The 24,388-nt window shown below is 44.6% G+C and overlaps 3 protein-coding genes across 4 annotated transcripts in view; 1 reads left to right on the top strand and 2 right to left on the bottom strand.

The window, feature by feature from the left end:
- Positions 1–352: 352 nt before the first annotated feature.
- On the bottom strand, positions 353–10,443 carry atp13a1 (ATPase 13A1). The gene is made up of 25 exons (XM_080524569.1): positions 10,031–10,443; positions 9,753–9,842; positions 9,351–9,614; positions 8,601–8,756; positions 8,433–8,502; positions 8,236–8,342; positions 7,988–8,117; positions 7,811–7,866; positions 7,511–7,637; positions 7,204–7,341; positions 6,961–7,081; positions 6,678–6,835; positions 6,397–6,572; positions 6,204–6,314; positions 5,950–6,075; positions 5,120–5,228; positions 3,869–4,062; positions 3,657–3,753; positions 3,332–3,516; positions 2,239–2,353; positions 1,852–2,048; positions 1,554–1,696; positions 1,345–1,456; positions 1,106–1,249; positions 353–957 (listed from the first exon to the last, which is right to left on the bottom strand). The coding sequence occupies exons 1-25, from the start codon at positions 10,385–10,387 to the stop codon at positions 847–849; spliced, it is 3,594 nt and encodes a 1,197-aa protein (XP_080380695.1). The 5' UTR covers positions 10,388–10,443; the 3' UTR covers positions 353–846.
- A 485-nt stretch (positions 10,444–10,928) lies between these two features.
- chchd5 (coiled-coil-helix-coiled-coil-helix domain containing 5) lies at positions 10,929–12,672 on the top strand. Of its 2 annotated transcripts, none has more exons than XM_080523930.1 (4): positions 10,929–11,026; positions 11,345–11,485; positions 11,644–11,795; positions 12,073–12,672. In XM_080523930.1, coding segments are annotated over exons 1-4 (321 nt in total). In that variant the 5' UTR covers positions 10,929–11,024; the 3' UTR covers positions 12,099–12,672. The 2 variants fall into 2 exon arrangements, with proteins under 2 accessions (XP_080380056.1, XP_080380055.1); XM_080523929.1 differs by having other exon boundaries at positions 12,070–12,672.
- A 2,673-nt stretch (positions 12,673–15,345) lies between these two features.
- lmx1al (LIM homeobox transcription factor 1, alpha-like) overlaps positions 15,346–24,388 on the bottom strand; it is a gene marked incomplete at both ends in the record, with an annotated part of 14,745 nt that continues 5,702 nt past the window's right edge. Inside the window, 6 exons of the mRNA XM_080523922.1 lie at positions 15,346–15,503; positions 15,716–15,868; positions 15,970–16,087; positions 16,222–16,299; positions 16,429–16,592; positions 16,779–17,011. Coding sequence (XP_080380048.1) covers positions 15,346–15,503; positions 15,716–15,868; positions 15,970–16,087; positions 16,222–16,299; positions 16,429–16,592; positions 16,779–17,011 — 904 coding nt within the window. The remainder of the gene's footprint in view (positions 15,504–15,715; positions 15,869–15,969; positions 16,088–16,221; positions 16,300–16,428; positions 16,593–16,778; positions 17,012–24,388) is intronic.

The following is a 24,388-nucleotide window of genomic DNA, read 5'->3' as shown; positions in this document are numbered from 1 at the left end:
CAATCATGGTTCAATACATCTGGCAACAGTCCATGGCCAGCCAGGTTTTAGACTCAAAATGACCAAGTAAATGTGAAGTCCTTAGTTAATATGTTGGAGACAAAAATGAGTGTCTAACATGTCTAACAGGAAGTATTGCTAGCTATATATACTGTATTACATTTCAGTCTGCAGCATTGTAAATGTTTCACCTCAATTAATACACCCTGGCCAACCCATGCCCTCATACATTTCCTGTGGTCTCTCAATTTTCCTTTCTGTTTATATATTATCAAACATGTCTATTTGAAACTATCTAGGTAAAAGGGTAGACTGTATAACAGAACATAACAAAGAAGACACATACAAAATACACAACTTGGTATTTTATAAGTCTGTAAGAGATTAGTCTTTTTACAAAATCAAGGAGAACACTTGAAACAAATAAACAAAACAATCCAACACTTCGCAATTCTCTTAGAGAATGCCCCTGTTGTGTGTGCACTTCACGTTGGCTGACACACAATCTCACACTCCACACAATACTGCTGTCTTCTTGGCTTTCTTTACATGGGGGAGGGAGAGATGAGGCAAGAGAGAGAAATGGGGAAGAAAGGGAGATTCTGTAGCATGAAGAAATAGAGAATTTAAATACACAGTGGAAGAGCTGGGGATCGAGGGACAGAGCAGGACCATGAGAGATGGGATACACTTAGGAGTGTGCAGCTCTGTGTGCCATGCCTGTCCATCTCAGCTGTCTTGTGTGTGTCACATCAGCCATTCATCCCCTCCCCCCACAAGTCTCCTCCTCTCCTTTTACACATTTGGTTGCTAAGGGCAGCAGTTGTTTGGGGCATCTGTTGGCTTTCAGGAAGGCAGCCTGAGGGTTCCTTTGCCTAGCAGGAACTGCAGGACACGGTCAACCAGCAGAGCGGCAACAAAATCCACCACGAGAACCTGTGCGATGACTAGCTTGAACTGGATGGGGAAAACAGACAAGGGGGTTGTTTATCCATAACATGTGTCGAGAAAACAGAACCTTTATGATTAAAATGAATTCACAAAACAACAAAGGTAACAACAAAAGCAAAAAGTAGTAGCAAACCTCTGTAGAAGAATACCTTACCTCTGTTGGAATATCTACAAGAGCAAACTGCTCATTGAATTCAGGTGAAGAACCTGTGAGTAGTCCCACAATAGCTAATCCCGAAAGGGCAATACTCCACAGCAGGGGTCGATTCTCACTGAGGGATTCCATAAAAGGGTGACCCTATAGAAAACATTCAAGATGGTTCAGGATAAGTCAAATTGATCTAAATATGGTTATGATAAAATAGAGATAACAGGGAGGAGGAGGAACAGTACCTTGTAGTTGATGGCAAAGGTAGCCATCTGCATGGCCATAGACATGATGTACACGGTGCTGTTGATAAGACTGGGCTCAAACTCTTTATAAATATTCGCAAACTTCTCCGCCCTGTGAGAAGAAAGATAAGGGATAGAGAAGATATGAGGATGGATATGTAATCGATTTGTGTGTGTGTGCGTGCGTGTGTGTGTGTGTGTGTATTTACCTGGGAGGACTTCTGCTCTGTGCCCCTTTGTACAGATACACCAGACTACAGAAGTGAACAGCAAACTGTAGCAGCACTGTCAGCACAGTGTACAGGTTGAAGATGTTGGGTAAGGGGCGTTCTCGAGACAGGGTCTTCAGGGGCTTTATTTAAAATAAAATAAAATAACACATTTATTTGACAGCTGGATGCACGTAGATTGAAACCAAACTAGCATTAAGGCAATGAAATGGTTGACAAGGCTCAAGGCTTTGGACTGTACAAACTGAGCCATGTTTCCCTACATCCCCCCTCTTACCTTTGATCTTGAGATGAAAAGGAAGCAGCCAGCCAGCAGCAGGCCCTGTAAGGTGGCTTGGAAATCGCTGAACTTGACACCTTCCAAGTAGAGGACAGACTGACTGTAGGCCAGCACCAGGGCATTCAGCGCCAGGATCTTAAACATCTGTAACGTTGTCACCAGCGTGCAGCGGCCCTGCTTTATCACATGACAGACTGAGGACAAGAGAGGAGATGAAGCCATGAGTCAGTTATGTAACCTCCTCTATGCAAGAGTGTGTGTGTGTGTGTGTGTGTGTGTATGTGTATGTGTATGTGAATGTGCATGTGCATGTGCATGTGTGTGTGTGTGTGTGTGTGTGTGTGTGTGTGTGTGTGTGTGTGTGTGTATGTGTGTGTTACTCACTGCACTGTATGGAAGACAATTTGGAGGTGAAGGGGGCAGCGATGGAAGCATCTCCCAGTTTCACGACTTGTATCTGATCTTCTTCTAACTCCCGCAGGACTTGACTGATCCTCTCCTACAACAGCATAAACCCCAAATAGTTATCACAACACATAGGACTGTACTCTAAATAATACACACACACAATCCGGTAAGCAACATGAGCTACAGTACCATGCATGATTCTATCCACTATTTCTCTCCCCGCCCGCTGCTGAATCCCTCATCCACGCCTTCATCTCCTCCCGCCTTGACTACTGCAACTCCCTACTCACCGGCATCTCCCTACTCAACCTCCATAGACTCCAGATGGTCCAAAACTCTGCTGCACTCCAAACACCCGCTCCCGTGACCACATCACTCCTGTCCTCCACTCTCTCCACTGGCTCCCCATCAAAGAACGGATCCAATTCAAAGTCCTCATCCTCACATACAAAGCCCTCCATAGCCTGGCCCCCCCTTACCTGACTGACCTCCTTCTCCCCCACCGCCCTACCCGTACCCTCCGATCCTCATCCATTGTTCCCCTCACTGTCCCACCCTCAAAACTCAAAGGCTTCGGTCACCGTGCCTTTTCACGAGCTGCACCCCGCCTCTGGAACTCTCTCCCTCAACCACTCAGAGACTCACCCTCACTCCACACTTTTAAATCCCACCTCAAAACCTACCTGTTCTCCCATGCCTACAGCCTCCCCTACCCCTAGCCATCTCCCCCATCCCGGCCACCCCCGCCCCCCCCCTTGACACGCATACAACCTTACCTCCCCTACCCCTACCCATCTCCCCTAACCCTGCCACCCCCCTGATATGCATACAGCCTCCCCTACCCCTAACCACCTCCCCTGTCGTCGTCCCCCCCCCCCTCCCCGTTCGCTGACTCTGTGTTCCATGTTACTTGTTGTCTTTGTGTTTTCCGTATCTCCTATATTGTCAGCGTCTTTGAGCCTCGGAAAAGCGCTATATAAATTTAATTAATTATTATTATTATTATTTCAGCAGCCCCACGTCAAGACTCATACATTCAATCACACCTACGCGGGGCTCGGACACTCACCTTCTGTGCCGCTAGCTGCTCTTCCCTCTGGGCCATCACCCTCTGTCTGGCTGCCCTGGAGGTCACCCCTGACCTTGTAACAGGCGGTAGGGTCCTATAGGACTCTATGGCGGTGGGCTCCTTCTCTCTTCTACTCTTCCTTCTCTCAGGCATGCGCTCAGGGGCATTGGCCAACAGAGCCACTCCTGATGGAGAAAGACAGTTACAACAGAACAATCCATCATTGTATTGCTAGCGACATTGTTTATGCTACTAGATGACCATGTAGAGACAAGCGTGGCGTATGCATGAATTTTCACAGCCGCAACATGTTGGTTGGCCTCACCAATGTGGGCGTGTTTGAGTGCTCCAACGTCATTGGTCCCGTCGCCGCACATCAAAGTCACATAGCCCAGTCCCTTTAGGCTAGTAATCACAAACTCCTGAAACACAAAACACATTCATTACAAAGTTACAAAATCACAAAACCAGTTACAAAAAGTATAGGATGAAACACACAACATTCAAACGGGATTCAAATGGGAAAAAAAAACTGACCTTCTGTTTGGGGCTGACCCGTGCAAACACACGTACATGAGGCAGGAGAGCGTGGAGCAACGGTGTGTCACTGCTCAATCTGGCCAGCCCCTCTCCCGTCACACACAGGTCATACTGACTGATCAATAAGGAAACAGAGGGAGGGGGCAGTGGCACACAGACGCTGCCATCTATAGACTCCCACTGCCACTCACCTAGAAGATAGAACACAGATCTGAAACAAGACACCAACACGTATGCACTGTAGTTGACGTCACACGTTCACATACACTTAGGTTGAAGTCATTAAAACCCATTTTTTAACCACTCCACAGATTTCATGTCAACAAACTATAGTTTGTGTGGATGTATTTTAAGGCCTACCTTCAAACTCAAAACAAAGTGCAGACGAAACTCAGTACCTCTTTGCTTGACATCATAGGAAAATCAAAAATCAAATCAGCCAAGACCTCAGAAACTAAATTGTGGACCTCCACAAGTCTGGTTCATGCTTGGGAGCAATTTCCAAATGCCTGAAGGTACTATATATCTGTACAAATAATAGTACGCAGGTATAAACACCATGGGAGTATGCAGCCGCCATACTGCTCAGGAAGGAAACAAGTTCTGTCTCCTAGATGAACGTACTTTCGTGCAAATCAATCCCAGAACAACAGTAAAGGACCTTGTGAAGATGCTGGAGGAAACAGGTAACCATGGTATCCACAGGAAAACAGGTAACCATGGTATCCACAGGAAAACAGGTAACCATGGTATCCACAGGAAAACAAGTTGTATATCGACATAAACCTGAAAGGCCGCTCAGCAAGGATGAAGCCACTGCTCCAAAACCGCCATAAAAAAAGCCAGACTACTGTTTGCAACTGCACATGGGAACAATGATCTTTCTGTTTAGAGAAATGTCCTCTGGTCTGATGAAACAAAAATGTAACTGTTTGGCCATAATGACCATCATTGCGTTATGTAGGAAAAAGGGGGAGGTTTGCAAGCCGAAGAACACCATCCCAACCCGTGAAGCACTGGCATCATGTTGTGGGGGTGCCTTTGCTGCAAGAAGGACTGGTGTACTTCACAAAGTAGATGGCATCATGAGGAAGGTAAATTATGTGGATATATTGAAGCAACATCTCAAGACATCAGCCAGGAGGTTAAAGCTTGGTCGCAAATGGGTCTTCCAAATGGACAATGACTCTGTTGTTAAATATGTACTGTACCTGGAATTTTAAGGTCGGAGTGATAGTGATCACCTACCCTGATTTGGTCCAGACTGCAATACCAGAGTGTGTTCCTTCTGGATGAAGTGCAGCTCTTTAGCAACATGGCACGCAGTCAAAGGGTTATCACCAGTGATCATCACCACCTGGCAGAGAGAAGGAGGGGGAGTAGTGTTATACAACTAAATGTGTGTGTGTGTGTGTGTGTGTGTGTGTGTGTGTGTGTGTGTGTGTGCGCTAGGGGTGGGCATCAATGATCGACGATCGATAATTGATCGATCACAAAATATTTTGCTCGATAATCGTTAATTTTTTTTTATTTTTATTTTTTTATAATAATAATAATGGAAATTAGTTTGTCCACGTGTCACCAGATTGCGTTCGTCTCTCACCCCTGAACATGTTAACATGATCATCTTTCTGAACAAGAACCAGTAGGCCTGCCGCCTACAGTCTCTCGCTGGAGTTTAAATTTAAGTTAAGCTGGACGCTCTTAAGGACACTAACGTTTTCAGTCATCCTCCTATTTGTGAGTAACTGTTTTTTTACTGCTCCTATGGTGAGTTACTTATTTTCTATATTTTTATTTATAACGTAAAATGTGTTTTTAAGTTAAACAATTTAAGCTACTCACTGCCTTGTTTAAGAGGATTGTTATCTGACTGTAGTGTCTAGTTTGAATGTGAATGAATGAATGTGTGCAATAGCAACACAAATAAAGTTTTTTCCCCAAGGAATTATTTATTTTTCTTTTTTTTTTATGGAAAAAAAGCTTAATTCTTGCGATTATCGAAAAAGAAATTTTGATCGTTTGCCCAGCCCTAGTGTGCGCATGCATGCGCGTGCGTGTGTGGAAAGTCTCCTCACATGATGTGATGCCTCCTGGATCTCTTTGATTACGGCCTTGCTGTCAGCCTTGAGGGGGCATGAGACCACCATGAACCCGGCGAACTGTAGGTCACACTCCAGTGCCTCGCGGCTCACCTCCCGTACCTGCACAAGCACAGAGATCCATCACATTCATACCAATCTGCTCTACTAGAGAAAGGCCCCCCCAGACGGCAGCACATGCTACACATGTGGGTAGGCTCCACAGTGAGGTAGAAAGGACAGGTAGGTACCTGCTGGTGGCTGAGGTGTCCGATCTCCTTGTAGCCCAAGGCCAACACTCTAGCCCCTTCCCGAGACATCTCTCTGTGTACCTCGTCATAGCTGTCCGGACATTCTGAGAACTACAATAAGAAACTAGGCTATAACAGTTGTAATAACACAGACAGACAGCACTGTGTGTGTAGTGCATGTGTATTTATTTACCATTTCTCTCAGTGTCTCTGGAGCTCCCTTCACAGTGGAGATATAACAGAGCTCCGTAGAACCCAGTTTCTCATATGAGGCCAGGACCGACATCCTCTTCAGAGCACTGGCAAAGTGGAACCGTTGGTGGATCTTCAGTCCTGGGGTCTTAAAACCACGAGCAAACACCTTCTCATCTGACCAGAGAGAGAACCATAGTCAGCAGTCTATACATGCAGTTACCACACAAACAAACTACCCATCCAGCAGAGGTATGTGCTGGTTCAGGTCATTGATGTTACCTTTAGTGAGGGTCCAGTCAGCAGAAGTAAGCATAGCCTTTTCCAATGGGTCCCCCACCAGTTGCCCATCGTCAAGGGTGACCAGTGAGTGACACGTGGCCACCACCCGATGTGTCTCTATAGGGATCTCAGAAACAGGCATGACCTCCTTCCCCTCCCTGGAGGATGGACGGACAGACAGACAGACAGACAGACAGACAAGGCATGAGAAACATCTGCTTGTGCTCATTGTGCATAGTCTACAGAGGATAGAACTTTACAAATATAAACTCAAGGCGTCTACCTGAGCCCTGCTACCCCTCGCACCACTAGACTGTCACTGGTCAGGGTTCCTGTCTTGTCAAAGCAGCACACCTCCACCTTCCCTGCAAACGGTATCCTGAAGGGCTCTGTGCAGAACACATCTACACAGGGGGGGGAAATACAAGGGGGGGGGGGGGATTATCATTACAGATATCACAACCACTTTGCATAATACACAGAGTAACACGCACACGCACGCGCACGTGCACACGCGCACACTCACAGAGCTTGGCCAGGGCGATGAGGGAGGTGTTGACTGCCAGAGAGAGTTCTATAGGGAGCTCTGGTGGAACAACAGAGGTGAGGATGAGGGTGCACTCCAGAAACAGCTTATACCTGTTCCTGCTCAGGTCCTTGGTCCCTGAGGAAGAGGGACAGAGACACACATACATAGAATTAGGAAGGTCATCCCTGCCCTAACCTCAAGTCAGTTTAGGGAAATGTCATTCCTAAAAGGGACTTTGTTACAACTACTGAAAAGCTGTGTTAAGCTACGGAACCTTTGTCAACAAGTGATCAGTGATGCTCACCTTCTACCCACACATAGACAGCTGCTGCAATGGCGAACACCAGGAGGAAGAGGATGAAGATGAAGGTCTCCAGATTGTTTGCCGTCACTCTCTTCACTCCAAAGAGGATGGTCCGCAGCAGTTTACCCTGCAGGCAGGCATGGTAACCATAAGGCATACTGTACAGTAGGTCACATGGCTGAACATTAACACTGGATCAAGCTAATTTTTAGAGTTCATAGAGGAAATAAAGGGAAGTCAGAGACGAAGAGAATGGACAAAGTGAGAACATTAAATCGATCATCGTCAGCCTTTCCCCACCTGAGAGGTGTAGAATCCAGTTCTCAATACATAAGCCACGCAGCCATTGTCCACAGCTTAAACAAGAAAAAAAAAAGATGAAGATTGAATCATTGAAGGCAGATTTCATCGTATATCAATCTGCTCTGAGGGAGAAAATTTCGGCCTATGACAAAAAATGATGTGAAGTGCACTTACGTTTAAGTCCAGCGCTGGCTTTGAGAGGGGGACTGTGCTGGACCACCTTGGTCCCACCAGAGATGATGTGAAGGCGTGAGTCTGCTTGCAGATCCAGGATTCGCTCTGGGTCCAGGTCCTCCACTGGCTCCTGGACATACAATAAAGACAATTTGAACCGTTAGGAACCACTATGGAGCAGACAGCTGACAGTATTCCCACTGGTTTGCAGTGTTATCTTATCCAGTATAGACTAGTTCCTGTCCGACCTTCATCTGAGGAACCGACTCCCCAGTCAGCATGGCCTCATCCACTATACAGCGGCCCCGGAGCAGTAGCACGTCACACGGTACCAAGTTATCCTGGGGTGAGCGTCCTAGGGGGACAAAAGATGCTCACGCTGTCAACCTGCTATTTGTAGACAAGAGGAAATACTGTGGGATGGGCTGACAAAAAGCAACCGTACCTATTGAAACAATGTCCCCAGGGACAAGTTCATCACTGGACACAGGCCTCCACTTCCTGTTCCGGTATACCTGTTAGAAAACACAGTCAAAAGGGAAACGGATGTTTTCCTAATGAAGACTGAATAGGCCTCCTTGTGTGCATCATATCAACATTGAAATGTCTTTACCTGTATCATGAAGGGCTTGTTTCCCATGCGGCGGATCTCAGACATGTTCCTCATCTGTTGCTGTACCAGAGAGGCTTCGAACGCCACCAGCATGAAGAGTGTGAAGACACTGTAGTACCAGTACTCATCAAGACACCACAGCCCAACACAGAACACCTATGGGTAGACAAAATACAATATTACAGATGTAGTCACTGCCCTTGGATAAACATATTCCACTCTGACACAAATCACAGCTGTGCCTTAGTACCCCTCCATTCCTCTGCATAAATCTATAGCAAGTGACTAACCTTAAAGGTCCCATATTATGAAAAACTCACCTTTTCAGTGCTTGTGCACATACATTTGGGTCTCTGATGGGTCTACTAACACGCAAATTAAAACAACCCAGTCACTGTTCTTTTTTGAGGGCTGCCTATTTCAGAAAACATGCGATTCAGATTTGCCTCCCTTTCCTACTTAACAGAGGACTGAATATGAATGCTGTCAACAGCCCTCAGTCTCTCCTGTTGTGGTCATATACAGTAAACTCGCATTGTACTGAGACTCACTAGGTAAATGTCGCTATTTATACTTTTTTAATAAGCATTTACAAGCTTTTGGTATGTCACAACACAAGTTACACTCGAAGTAAAATGTTCTGTGTAATGTGTAGCATTTAATGCCTATATTAACTTATAACATAATATCAGACCTTTAAAGAGTGACTTTACTATTTGTCAAGACACTGAAATGAACACATCCACATACCTGGAAGACAAAGAAGGGAGCAGTAGCCCTCTCCCTGAAGAGTTCCAGGAAGTCTGGCACCATCATCTCAGCTCGATTGGTTCCATAGCGTTTCGTTGCAGCTCGCAGGTCTGCCTCCTCCTGGTAACCACGCCAGCTCTGGAAGTAGACCATCGGCTGACATACAGGGAATGCAACTGGCAGGAACATGTTTTTCTCCTTGCTATCAAAGATGTAGCAAATCTTCTGAAACTCAAAGGATAGGATTCCCTCGCCATCTTCATCCTTGCATATGGGAAAAGAGGAGGATGGTTAAAGGAGTGACAGTTATGGATAACTTCACAAAGTTGTTAATAGTGTGCCCTAGAATCAACCAGTGGCAGAAAAGCAAGGTAGATGTAGGTGATGGGGGAAACAACTCACTTTGTCCCTTTGGAGTGCTACAAGCTCAGCAGAACCGTTGTTCGGTGTGGGTATAACCTTTGCCAGAGTGGCCTTGTGCGGATCTGGCTCCTGTGTACATACATACATTCACAGGTGAGAAATTCACACACTCTACAACCTACACCATCCCGACTTCAACATGTTCTCGCAGGCAGACAATGTGCATACTTAAGTAGGTACAGACTTAAGAGAGTCACCGATTCACACGATTCTGCGACACTTGACAATTCCTCAGTTATGACAACAACATACTTTACCTTGGCACAGGTGAGCCAACAGTGCGCGTGCACGGACCAATAACCGGACAACGCGGTGAGGACGTGCGCGATCCCGATGGCGGCGAGAGCCAGAAGGCCTGCCTCCGGATACTCGGAAGCACCGTACACCCCGAGCCAACCGTACAGCCAGCCCGGGTACAGCACAGCCAAAAACGGCAGCACCGTGCCATGTAAAAGCCGGTGCCTGCGTCTGTACAGCGACACTGAGCTAACCAGATCGTCGTCGCTAGCCCCGTTGTCATGGCTATGGTTCATAACTGCCATTTGCGGTTCCAACGGCTCCCGAATGCCGTCCACATTAGCCATATTATTCTCATGTTTTGTAGTCTCATTCATTGTTCGTTCGTCCCCCTTTCTCTCTCTCTCTTTCTCTCTCTCCGGCCCCCCTCTATCCTCCACCTCCCCCTGGCTTTTGGTGTCGGCGATGAGACAGTTTGACACAATCCGGTTACCGGTTCGATCGATGTCCAGATCCAGATTTCTGAATCGCTCCTCGCGCTGTCGCTTCCGCATACGCAACCACGTAAACGTCACGCAGTGTCCTTTTCCTGTCAAAAGTTGACACCATAGTAGACACCAACAACAGTATCTATGTTTTACACCGTATCGAGATGGGGTTTTGATACATTTGACTTCAAAGAGCCCAAACGATGACATGCTAAACACAAGGTTTATTAAAGCAGGACGATATTATCTGTCAAAAAGAGAGAGCGTGTCTCGTGTCTCAGTGAAATAGGTTAGTTTACCTTTAAGAGCTGTTGCTCACTAGCAGGAAGTGTGCAAACCTTAGATTGACATCTAATAAGCACCAATGGAATAGAAACATATTGCAGCTAGCAGTATTTTTCCCCCTATCAAACGATACGAGAGGCGTGTGGGCGGTAGTAACTCTGCACACATGTTTTATAACCTTGATTGTATTTTCTTTTAATAGTACTACTAGACAAGCCTTTGGTTTTCTTCTAACGCAAACATGTAAGTATTTGAACTGTCATGATACAGTGCATGAAGTTCTATCAATATCAATCGCCATAATCTGGTTTACTATACATTCCATACCGGTTTTCACTCCATCAATCATCAGAGTACCACATTGTGCCCTGAATTTAGTTGATATGATTTTGCCATGCACATGTCTTTATAGTGAAAAACCTTCACCCTATCAGCTTTAACTCAGTTTGCTTTTCCTAAGTCATAAGTGGACCTGATGGCTGCAGTATGCCTATGCCAGAAGGAAGCATAATACCTTTGGCTATGCATGTCTCAGAAACTATTTTGTCTGTCACCTTTCAGGCAGGTTGCCATGGACATCACAACCAAGTATTGCTATAAGGAGATGGAGGAGTATGGGGCATGTGTGGCCTCCAACCAATCAACATGGCAGCAGCAGTGTCAAGATCTGAAGATGAAGGTGGCACATTGCACATCTTCACAGTAAGTGAAGTACTTACTGTGTACTGTTTGACAAATGTATTCATACTTGACCTCCTTGATAATATCCTCACACGTCTTCATTGTAATTGCCTGTGTCTACTGTCCTGTCTTCTACTGTTGTCCACAATACTGTCTCCCTTCCTTTGACGCTCTTGTAGCCCAGTGATCCAGAAGATCAAGTCAGACTGTGGCAAAGAGTTCACAGAGTTTGACCGCTGCCTACGAGAGAACGCAACCTCACCTACCTCCTGTACAGTCCATGTAGCACGTTTTCTTGGCTGTGCTGAGACAGTGGATCTTTCTGGAGTGGGTGAGTGTTCACTGATACAGTCTGTTTCTAGCCCGGGTCTACTACACTAGCTCTGAATTCCATTCATCATCCCTTCCCCGGAACTCACTCCCCCTCATAGATTATTTTATGAATTTGGAATTAATTTGTGTAAGAAATGGTGGAAATATATACCAATCCAATTCTTTTAAAACCGTCCAATCCAATTCTTTTGACCTGTCCCCCTCCCCCCAAGAAAGTGCTTGACATGTAATCACTGTTGTATAAGTTAAAGTGACTTTGTCTTCTCTTTCAGCAGTGGATTCAGTCCCTCAACCTTCATAGGATCCAGTGTAACCCCCCCCCATCATGACCACTCTAAGGAAGAGATCCCTCAACGCTTGTAGGATCCAGTGACCCCACATCACTCTCAAGGAAGAGATATCTCACCAGTAGCACAGACTGACAGCTGAACCATGGATATTACCAAAGCCGTTGGATAATAATAAGATCCACTAGTGGATGGGACTAATTTCTTCCTAAAAGACAAGATTCAAGAGATTGTTCTATCATGTTGCTGTGCTCTCTGTGTGAGCTCTCACTGCGAACAGGCAAGTATCTTGTTTGTGGCAGAAGAAGTTATGTAACTGTGCAGCAGATTTTAGGATAATACATTTTCATAACATTGTTTTAAATTACTATGATTAAATTGGCAGAAGAAATGCATTTTTCCTCTCCATTTCATCAATAAAACTTAAAATTCAATACAATGCTAAGAATGGATTTGCACATGTGAGCGTTTCGTCTTTGTGCAGATCACATTTCGTCTATGTGGTGTAGAGTAGTGTAGAGTCAATTATTTATGCTTTATTTTTTATTTTTTATTCTATTCCAATTAAAAGTGTGTCTCAAAGTCTCATTACTCATCCTGTTTGGTTATCCTCTGATGTGTAATGTTTCTCCTGTGTATCCCTCCCACACAGCCTTTCCTCAGGTTTGAGTCAGGGTATAATATTAAACCTTGGAATGTACGATATCTCTCCCACACATCTTTCCTGGCTACCCACTGACTGAGGGAAAAGTGGCCTGGGAAGAATGGAGGAGAGGGGGCTGTTGAGTTATAATCAGTTTGACTACAGAGGGAGGATGTTGAGTTATGAGCCCTTTGACTACTAAGCAGAACAGTCCTTTTCTGGTTGAGTTATTAAAGGCTGCGAGAGGGCAATCAAGTGTAAAGATTCTTCCTTAAGAATGTAATATCTCCTAATAGAAATGGAAGTCTGAATTATCAGACATCTAGACTTAACAGTGAATGATGTAAGCAATAGGCATAGCTGGGTCCCAAGGTGAATTGACAGATTGTATTGAAGAAATGACAATACACTTCAAAGAACATTTTCCACTGGAAGTCACAGAACAAAAATAAACATCACACTTCTGTCAGTATTTCAAAGTAAGAATATTCCACAGAAAGTACCACACAATAAATTATATCCACAGAAGTACTACAATGTAAATTATATCAATGATCAGAAATAAGGAAGAGAACGCTACAAGATGGTAGCCCATTGCTGTTGCCTGGCTGAAACTGGTGAGTCTGGCCCCAGTGTGGATAAGATCATGAAAATACTGTGTCAGTTATCAGTGCTTTGTCCATAGTGATTTTATACATTTTCGAATGTATTCTAGTGGCACACACATCATCATGCTACAACATAAATACTTATTGAACATCACCATATAGGAGCAGGTACAAAATATTCAACAACATCTAATTTTAAGAGGTGTTTAGAACAAAGAGAAATAATTACAGTGATTATACCTATAATAGTAGTATTAATTGTATCCACGGTCATATTAACATTTATTTTTACATTAAAACACATCATCATAGCATAGCATTTGCGTTTTACACACCCATTAGTATTCAACTACTACCTTTTAGTGAGTTTTTCACAGTATCAAAGAAATAGGAACACAAAAGTCATTTACACTTTCCTTTACACAACCCTGTTTCCTTCGGCTCTAAAAATGACCCTGTGATTTAGCCGAAATGACCCTGATTGTTTATATCATCAAAATCCCTTCTCTACTATGAATGCCAATGGCCCCTGGCCCGAGCATAGATTACTTTCTCTTGCGATGACTGGTGGATAGATGATTCACTTACTTAGTCAAATGTATTTGTTGTAAGTCGCTTTGGATAAAGGCGTCTGCTAAATGCCAATAATGTAAAATGTAAATGTAATCCTCCATTCCTTGTGTAAGCAAATGAGAACTATAAAGAAAATACAGTATGATGGTGATTTCCTGTGGAACATTATGTGAAACCTCTTTTGTTTCAATCAAAAACGTTGTAGCAAATCATGGTTCAAAACTGTAATCCTAACCAGCACACTACTCTGAGTCAGTACTCAGTCAACATAAACGTACACATTAACCTGAGAGCAAATTCTTAACCTAACATACTTCCTTCCTTACATAAGAAACCACAGTAAGTTCCTCCCCTCCAATCTCTAAGCAATACACAGGACTCACTCCTCTATCCTTCCGATATTCCCCTACATTCAAATACCCCTGGGTGATGGTCCAACACCAATCTCCACTCCTCCAGCAGAACAGTAGGGACTTACATTCGGCCTGCTCTGGTCTGTATGCCTCTCTGGTGTGTGTATGCCTTAACCATGTGGATACAACAAGTAGATCATAATGAGTGAAACACTCTCGTTAGCTTACTCACCACTACAACTCCAAATACTTGGGTTGGAGAGATAAGTGGATAGCAACTTTTGACAGTGCATGAAAATCCCCCCAATGATCCTTGTTAAGAAAAGCGTTTCATGAGTCTGTCATTCTACTGTTTCGAAAATGGTGGCCATACCTGTAATAATATGTTTGATACATTGCAAATACAAGGGAGTACCTTTTCTGTTAATTTCCAGCCTGTACATTTTCAGCCTTTGAAAAAATTAGAATGTACCAGAAAAATGTTTTTAGGGAGGTGGTGGTGGTGGGGGGGGGGGGGGGGGTTTACAGTCTCCCAATTTCAACAGTTACATGTTTTCATTAGGAATGGATTCTTATCATCGATCAGGAGGAACCAGGCTGAATAGGTACCGTAGCCATAATGTGTATCGTCATGCTATATAATTTAGCAGATTATGTAATGATGCCAAATGAATTATCCCCAATCATGATCACTAGAAGCCAAGTGCATTTTGCAATCTGTTAGTGTAAACCTTTGTATTCATATTTAAAGTGAGTAAATACTTTGAGCTGCCCATTGATATCACTGCGATGTCTGATTACTGATTTAATACCAAAGATTATTCGATTATTTAGCTGTGTGTGCCATATAACCTGGTAATGCTCAGAGGTGTGTGGTTACCACTCCAGTGTGAGTGTGTCTGTTTCCTATACATTTTGACTTGGTTACATCACATGCAGAAACCCTGGTCAGGTATGGATTGATCCACCTCAAGCATGATTAGTGTTGGGGTGTGGTGTTTTTGCAGGCCCTGTGGATGGATAGACTCCATTAGCTGCGTCTCTGAGTGGTGGTGGAGTTAGTCTGGGTGAGGGTTCAGTGGGGTCAGGAGGTGAAGTAGGCATTTTGCATGGAGTAGAGGCGGTCAATGGGATTTCCCACCCGTCCTGCTAGAAGGCCGCCCTCCGCTGTTGCCAAGAGACAGTCACCAAGGTGACTGAGGCTTCCGTCACTGTCCAGATCGTGGAACACCGTCTCTGAGTCTAAGAGAGAGAAAGAAAAGTGTGAGTGGAGACAAAATAACGGGCGATGAAGAGAGGCATACAACTAGAGAAGGAAGTCAGAGGGCATAAACATGTGGAAATAGAAACACTTATCACCAACTCTTTTGTCCCTTCATTTCCCTCCATACGCTACCGTCCAAATCTGTAAAACATAAAGTGTTATCAACCGCCTTCCCTCCACACTCTCTCACCATAGGAGTGGAGCTCAGAGCCCATCTGAGGTGGTGTCAGCCCGTGACGGAATGGCTCTCCTCCATAGATATTGGGGTCCAGAGCCAATAGCTGCTGCCGTGGCAGTGAGGGGTACGCCAGAAGCCCGTCCAATCCGTGACCACTTGAACCGTCTGTGGAAAGACACAGCATTCCTCAATCCCCTGCCTCCCCTCATCCTCCTTCTCTCCCTCCATCATCATGAGACACTGTTTCACCTGTTCCTTTCTCTTACCCTCACTATCATCATTGCTCTGCCGGCCCCCTCTGCTCGGCCCCCTCCTGGTCCCCCCGAGCTGCTCTTGTTCCTGCTGCTGCTGCTGTTGCTGCTGCCTCCGGGCGATCTTCTTCATCTGAAACACACAAGCACACTCGGTCAGAATGGTGATGTACTTATGCCAAGAGGACAAAGTGTATTTGGTTGTGTGGATATACAGTACGGGTGTGTGGATGGGTATGTGTGTTCAGGGCACATTAGATGTTTCACCTTTGCTCTCTGGTTTTGAAACCACACCTGGACAACTCGCACCGTCAACCCGGTCTCAGCAGCCAGTGTCTCTCTCACCTGCAGTTCAGAGAAACGAAACCCTTATGAACCATGATGCTGATCTGTGTTTGTGTGTCTATGAGGCATTCGCTATAGGCCTTCAGGGAAAGAGAGTCATAGAGAGAGTGTATGAGCAACTGAGGCTACCTTTCGGCAAGGTTTGGAGGAAACCTCAAAGGAGGCCTTGAAAGCACGGCGCTGTTGCGTGGTCAGGATGGTGCGTGGTCGTTTTGATCGTTTGTGGTCCTTCCCTCCATCACTGCCCTTTCCCCCTACAGAACCACCTCCACCATCCTCATCCTCACTTTTCACTGAGTCGGGTGGAGAGAGAAAAAAAATAATATAGATAATTTTACAGTGCACCTTAATGAATAAGATATTCTACAAGTCTCAGCTGAGGTGAAAACCTTAATAGAATAGTGAATGCCTATTTGATGGTGTAATGACATTTTATGTTGTCGTAGAGGATTTGCTCCAGGTGATAAGCTGTCCTTTACCTGAATCGGTGGGGGTGGGACTGATAGCAGCCAGCATCTCCCTCTCCTTCTCATAGTCTCCTCGGCAGAGCAGCTGGCCCTCTTTCAGCACAAACTCATCTCCACGCTGCAGTCTGCGCTCACACTCACAGCAGCTGAAACAGCCCAGGTGGTACACCTGCCCCAGCACGCGCATAATCAGCTCCGAACGACCAATTACCTGCAGGCAGGCACTGCACTTCCTCACAAACAATCTGGAGATAGAGAGAATGTATAGGCGTACAAATGTGTGAGGGAGATACACAAAAGTAGAGATAAACACAGAAGCAATTATAAACGGCTGAGAGACGGAGGGAGTAGTGGAGGAGAGTGACACAGACCCAAAGGTTTGACATCATTTGTTCTCAGCTTAAATGCTTTTGGAGACAGCTATAGTCTATCTTTATCAAAGGACACATGGAAAGTCACCAAAGCACAGAGCAACATGGTTAACATATGTTCACTGAAATTACAGTAGTCAATTTGAATTTGATGTCGAAATGTACTTTTTCAATACTAACACTAGGTGGCAGTAGTCAACTGGAACTGAAGTGGTGGATTCTACAGTCACATTATTTGAACAAGCAGGTCCAGTCATTACCTAATCCGCTATTAATGGTGTTAAGTACAGAATTTGTGAAACAAATATCTTGTTTATCTAAAGACAATTTAAGTTCTAACTCTGTGTGGTCACATGCTGCTTTTCTTCTCTGTGTCCACTTCTCTCCTTTTGTTCTCACCTCTCCTCTTGAGTGCTGTGCCACTTTAATTTTCTCTGTCACTCTTCTCATCAACATTTCCATTCAGTTTAAAGGCCCAAAACTGCTTCTAAATTCTTCTCAAATCCCTGGTTCTCCCTCTATTCTCTAACTCCCGCTCTCCCTCCCTCCCTCCCTCCCAAATGTTTTCTGCCAGAATTCCCAGTTCTCCCTCACTCCCTCCCGCCCTCCCACCCCAGTTCACTGAAACTAATAAAGACAGGATTAATTAGATTGTTGTTTAAACAGTGCGATGCCCAGACAGACGCTGTAAACTCATAACCAGGGATTGGGGATAGCATGGGGTTAATCTCTCTCCTCTCTCTTTTGCACACTAAAACACACACACACACATAAACACACACACACACACACACACACACACACACACACATAAACACACACACACACACACATACACACACACACACACACACACACACGCACACACAACACACAAACACCAGATGCAGATTCCAGACATAAGTAACCCACGTTACCAATACCATATACTGTGCACACCTTTATGTGTATACCCAAATCACACCTGCATAGAGGGACCATGAACATCAGAGTGAGACAGAAAAAGACTGTGGAATGGAGATGAGAAAGAAACAGAAACAGAAATGAATAAGAGTATAGTGGGGAAAGTGAGAATGAGTGACAGAGAGAAGGATGATGGGGGACAGAGGGAGGGAGGCAGAGAAGTGTTGAAGCTCCCTGACTGAGTGAGAAGAAGGTGTTGCTACCCAAATCTGGAGGCCAGAGAGGGAGCCAGGTCTGCACATTAAAGCCCCTAATCTGTGATCCTGTCCCAAACGCAGCTGCTACAGCTAATCTGTCTCAATCCATCTGCCAAACGGCGCCCAAATTACTCAAATCACAGTGTCACACTCACTCACTTAACCAAACACACACCAAAATCACCCCAGTTCCACACAAGACATTCATGCAACTACATAATCATCATAATGGACAGAGGTTTCATGTCATAATGATGGTAATCTTCTTGAAAAAAAAGAAAAAAAAGAAGACATAACATCTAACAATGAAAAGATAATTGAAGTATTTGCAAAGTGTAAGTTGTCAATAAACACACACACACACACACACACACACACACACACACACACACACACACACACACACACACACACACATCGGAACTGATTTTTCATGAGGCTGCGTCAGAGTTGACCAGTAGAATCAACAGGAGCAGCAACAAACTTGAACCACCTATCTATCATATTGAAGAACGCCAGGCAAGCTATAACTAAACCATATACAAATCCCAACAAAGTATTTTATGTTGGTTCAGTAAAAGCACCAAAAAGCTAATCAATACCGTAGTGACCAAGCCATTTCTATACGAATCCAGACACTTCCACCACTATAACTTCTCATTCCATGCTGCCTCCTATTCTATTAGCATACAGCAAATACTCCTAATTTAGAGTGATGATACATGATGAACAAAGACCACACTAGAATTCATTCTGCATTATTTGTTTTCATCCCATTTCACACTGCATGCCGTATATACGGTTTAGTACAAATGTACTCAACATGGATAATAAAGGAAACTTGGGGCAACTGTCTCCGAGGGGGGTCTCTAAGTAGATCAGCTTAATCCCCTTAATAAAACTAGAATACACAATGGCCCTTTCCCTAGGATACAATAAGTTTAATAGCTCGTATTAAAATACATAAAAATGTACAACTTTGAGGAATAGTGTTACAGTAATAGCAATGGGTAGCCATGTTCTAAGGAAATAGCATCAGACAACATGTTCTGGACCTAAGAGTTGAGAAGAGTTCAGGTGCACAACGAGGTATCATAGTACACATAGGGTATCATAGTACACATAGCTATAAGGCTTCTCTGTAGAGGAGAAGGTATGGTTTCGGGAGCCAGACCCATTCACTATTGGGAACATGTGGTGAACAAAACCTCAGTAATAAATAGAAGTGAAAAGATTTTTTATCAACAGTACATGTATTTGAGATCTCTGGCGAGAGACGGGTGATGGGGTATGGGTAATTCTGTGCTCAGGGATTATGAGATTGAAAGGAGGGGGGGGGGAGCTTAGAAAGTGAAAAGGTGAGAGCCATTAGATTGATGTGTATATCCATCCCATTCTTAGACACATACTGTAGATCCTAGGCATACACACAGGATGAGAGAGACTTTATTGTCTGCATGCGGCACTAGATTACATGGCACTGCTTTTCTCAAGTGTACTGGCTAATACACAGAGGTCTGAGCAACAGGACAGTCATCATCAACCAAGAAACGTGTATCTAAAAGGTAGACGATATACTGTAGGTTTGTCTAACAAACATGACATCGACTTTCAAGTCTATTCTATCATACAAACAATCAGATCTAATGAATTTGCAGTGTGTTTGTGTTGAATTATTAAGTGCATGTGTAAAGTAAAATGTGGAGTAAGTAGGATGAACATTCATGTGTATGCATCATTTCTCGGTGCTATGTGCTTTCACAGTATGTGTCCATGTGAGAGTCAATTTGTGGTGGCTTGTGCCCTTTTCAGTAGTAATGTATGGAGGTGGTTGTTTACACAAGTGTATTGAAAAGTGCAAAGGTGAGGTTGTGTATATGGAATCAATACAGTCCAATGATAGGCTACAATCCTATGTCTAAGTTGTGCTTAGCTTCTGTATCATTTTCTTGTGGTGTATGTGTGTATGTGTGTGTGTGTGTGTGTGTGTGTGTGTGTGTGTGCGTGTGTGTGTGTGTGTGCGCGCGTGTGTGTGTGTGAGCGGATATTGCTCTGTGAAGCAAGATGGCTCAGAGCCAGGGTTCAGTAATCACATCATCTCCTTTTATTAAATCTCCCTGCACTGCTTCTGTGTTATTAAAATCTCCCAGCATTCCCCTCGATATGCGCTTCCCCCGCCACCACCACCACCACCACCACCACCAAACACACAGACACACACACACACACACACACACGCACAAAGGCTATATACATACTGTATACTGTATATACACATACAGTACACATACATAGATCACACACACATACAAAAACAGATGGATTACATATACTGTGCATACCACAGATTAGTGATGGACGAACATCAACAAAATGTTGGCACATGCACGCACGTATGGATGCACATTATATCCATCCATCCATACCCTGACACAGCCATAAATATTAGCGAAACTTCACCGTCCTGTCAATCTCCTTAAAGTCACGTGTGTAAAATCATGTGTGACATGCTTCTGACCATCTCATTTTGTTTCAAAAATATTGACCGTCTTATTAGAATGTTATGAACAGTAAGTAAGGTCCTATTACATTTGGAAGAGCTGCCAAGACCACTCTTCGAAAAGCATCTCCCCATAGACACTCAGCTATTCTCACAGTTATACTGTTACATGGCACACAACTAAATTGTTCACATCGTACATATGAACACTTTTTCTCTACATGAGGTCATGGCGGAGACGAGACACCCAACTCTTCTGTGACAGCAAGATATGATATTACCAACATGTAATATACCTGCATAAAGCATAAAGTCAACTAAAAGTCTGCATGAGAGCAAGAATGCATGTGAGAGTGTATGTGCGTACACACTGTGCCTGATGCTAGGATGAGTGTGAATGGAATGTGTGGATGTGTATGAGGAAATTGATGAGTATATGTGTGTGTGTGTGTGTGTGTGTGTGTACGTGTGTGTGTGTGAGTGAGTGTGTATGTGTGTATGTGTGTATGTGTGTGTGTGTGTGTGTGTGTGTGTGTGTGTGTGCGTGTGTGCATGTGCGTGTGCGTGTGTGTGTGTGTGTGTGTGTGTGTGTGTGTTAGTTTAGATAAAACAGCTAATCCCCAGGCCACCAGAACGCAATATCCTGTCTGGCCATTTCTCATTTCCTGTCTCTCTCTGGCGGAGCGGGAAGCAGTGGGGAGGGGGACAGGGGGACCCGTTGCCCCAGAAACAGGAGATACAGCCGCCCTATTTGAGAATGTCTCAGGCGTTCTCTCTATCTCTCTCTCTCTCTCCGTGGTCCACCCCCCTTTCTCTTTTTTGTCGTTCTTCTTTTATTATCTCAGATTTAATAAAGCCAAGGCGAGCAGCTTGTTCTGCCATGAAACATTTATTAGCTGTCTGTAATGAAATTGTTGTGGGGGAGGCAAGATGATGGGGACTCATCACACATTATGCAAAAACAGTGGCAATATTACAGGGAGGTGACACCTCCCTATCACCTACCTCTCCCTGCTGTCTTCCCCTCTACCTCTCTCCCATGATCTCGCTTTTATCCAACTCTTCACCTCTCATACCCCTTTTCTAATCTCTTTCTGGATCAACTCTCCCTCACTCCCTTCCTGTCTCTTCTCTTCTCTCTGTATATCCATTCTCTCTGTAGGAACTTTACAATGTATGTTTTTATAATAAGTGTATCACGGTTTCTATCTCTCTTCCCTCCTGAGCTCCTTCATCTCTCTTTCACTCCTCCCTCTATCACCTGTTGACCTCAACACACCACTCTTCCTCCACCATCCAGACACTCAGTATGGGATCTTTGGAGGCTGGTGGAGGCAGACATTGGAGGCCGAGCTCATTGTAAAGCATGGAACGGTATGTGTGTGCATTAGAGGAGTTTGTGTCTGTAGGAGTCTCTTGTCTGTCTGTCTGTCTGTCTGCCTGTCTATCTGCCTGTCTGCCTGTCTGCCTGTCTCGTTCCATGCATTACAATGAGCCCGTCATCCAATGTCAGCCTCCGCCAGCCTCCACAGATCCCATACCGAGTGTGTGGATGGTGGAGGAAAGAGTAGACCTTGTGAAAGGTTCAAAACCACATAACCGACTTCTTGCTTCTCAGCATGGATATGGAGCCCTGAATATGACTTAGACAGTGACTGTCTGACTGACCGTGCCCCCCTGTGGATCACTGTGCATGTGTCTGAGCCAAGACCAACACATCCTAAACAGATCTTTACAGTTTCCAACAGACTGTGCTAAGTGCAAACACACAGGGAGCCTACAGTGAAATCATCAGTATCAGTCTATATAATGTATGTTTCCTCTCATGTATGGTTCTTAAAAGGTAGATACACAATGTTATGTACCGTATGAGGGCATGCAAGTGACACACAAGTGATTGATCACTCAGCATTGAGGTGATGGACTATAGGTTTTGGGGGGGGATTATCTTCTAAATCTATGATTTAACCCCTTCTTTCCGTACTGGATTCTAACTACCCCAGTATTGCACTGTTAGTCTAATAGTATGCCTTTCATCACTGGAAAACCTGAGAATGCTAGGTAATTAGCACTGTACCCAATCAACCCCCTCCCTCCCTCTCCTCCCATCCCGAGACACAAAGAGGCGCAGAGCAGAGAGACGATTAAGAGAAAACGAGGGATAAACGGAGAGATAAACTGATTGGTGTCATCACTGCTATCAATCTCAACAAGCGGGAAATGAGGTTTGGAATAGAGAAATATTATTACAAACCAGACAGTGATGAATGAGGTAATGGAGAGAGGGAGAGAGAGAGAAAGAAAGAGAGCGAGAGGGATAGAGATAGGGGGAGGGGTGGAGATATCAGGGGGAGATGATCTCTGTTCTCAAACCCACCATACAAGAGAACTGTGTTTAATAGCTGAGGGATTCATGAGAACACACATAGAGAAATATATAGAGTTGTAACATGAGAGGATGGCCTACATAGACAGTATGAGAGACAACAGCTTGATCAGTGTAGGTGCGTCTCTGCTGTGAATGGTGTGGGGGGGTCCCCTCTCCCCTGCAGAGTGGGTTTATCCAGACTGGGTCTCTATGTCTCCCACCCCACAGAGTGATTATTAAACCCAGGGTTTGGTACATATCCGCCCCAATGACCCAGCTCTCATACTCTCACAGTGCAGGAGAAGCAGGTTGTTGGGTGGCTGCTGAGGGGGCTGCTAGTTGGTCTAGTCCCGCTGTAGACTCATTTTCTGCCTTGGCTCCAGGCGTCAACCCCTGGCCTGGGGCAGGGGGGCTTTATTGGTCTGAGACCTGGGTCAACTAGGAGATTCAGCCTCTCTCTGCTCTGTGTGTGAAGGGAGGGAAGATGTGTGTTGTTGAAGAGGGAGAGGGGGGAAAGAGACATGTTTGTGTGTGCGCATTAGAGGAGTGTGTGTCTGTGGGAGGGTCTAGTCTGTCTGTCTGTCTGTCTGTCTGTTTGTCTGTCGTCAAAGTGTATGGGTGGGGTGTTGTAATGAAAGCAACACAAAATTGTTATTGAAAACAAGAAGACTGAGATATTTTAGAGAAGGAGTCAGTGAGTAGGCATTGTTAGTGTGTTATGAGACTGAAAAGTGTTGAAAATTGTGAATGGTAGAAAGAGTGACGCTGTCACATTTCATCAGCTCAGCATCTTAGACATGTCAAATACAGTATTACAGCGTATTACAGTTGCTTCTTCAATTTCTGTTTTCAAATTAGTCAATTGCCATTGTCCCATAGTATCAGAAAATATATAGTCCAATCAATGGTACACAAAACTCCAGAACATAAAGGGTTAAGGCTAAAAAATGGGTCTATTTCAAATTCTTAAGCACACTCCAGATTCTTATGCACGCTCCTCGTATCTCATACAGTACACACACCTGCTCTAGGTTGAGGGGGAGGAGGTGTGTTTGGTGTTAGGTGCTGATGGACAGACTGCAGGGAACACAAGGAGACATTGTTGCAGATCTCCTGAAGGTCATGGGCTGTGGTGTGTGCCAAGTCTCGCACAGAGAGACACAACATGGCCACTTATTCTATACGTATAACATAGGGACTCACTCCACTGTATACAACACCAT

The sequence above is a fragment of the Nansenia antarctica genome, assembly GCF_963989245.1.
Source record: "Nansenia antarctica genome assembly, chromosome: 2".
Lineage (NCBI taxonomy): Eukaryota > Metazoa > Chordata > Actinopteri > Argentiniformes > Microstomatidae > Nansenia > Nansenia antarctica.
This window is presented reverse-complemented; position numbering and strand designations above follow the sequence as displayed.

Coding starts and splice junctions, on each gene's coding strand:
- atp13a1 (XM_080524569.1), bottom strand. CDS start 10,387: ATGAATGAGACTACAAAACATGAGAATAATATGGCTAATGTGGACGGC. Junction 3,754..3,868: donor GGGTCAGCCCCAAACAGAAG/GTCAGTTTTTTT, acceptor TTTGTGTTTCAG/GAGTTTGTGATTACTAGCCT. Junction 958..1,105: donor TTGTAGATATTCCAACAGAG/GTAAGGTATTCT, acceptor TTCCCCATCCAG/TTCAAGCTAGTCATCGCACA.
- chchd5 (XM_080523929.1), top strand. Junction 11,486..11,643: donor GCACATTGCACATCTTCACA/GTAAGTGAAGTA, acceptor ACGCTCTTGTAG/CCCAGTGATCCAGAAGATCA. Junction 11,796..12,069: donor AGTGGATCTTTCTGGAGTGG/GTGAGTGTTCAC, acceptor CTTCTCTTTCAG/CAGTGGATTCAGTCCCTCAA.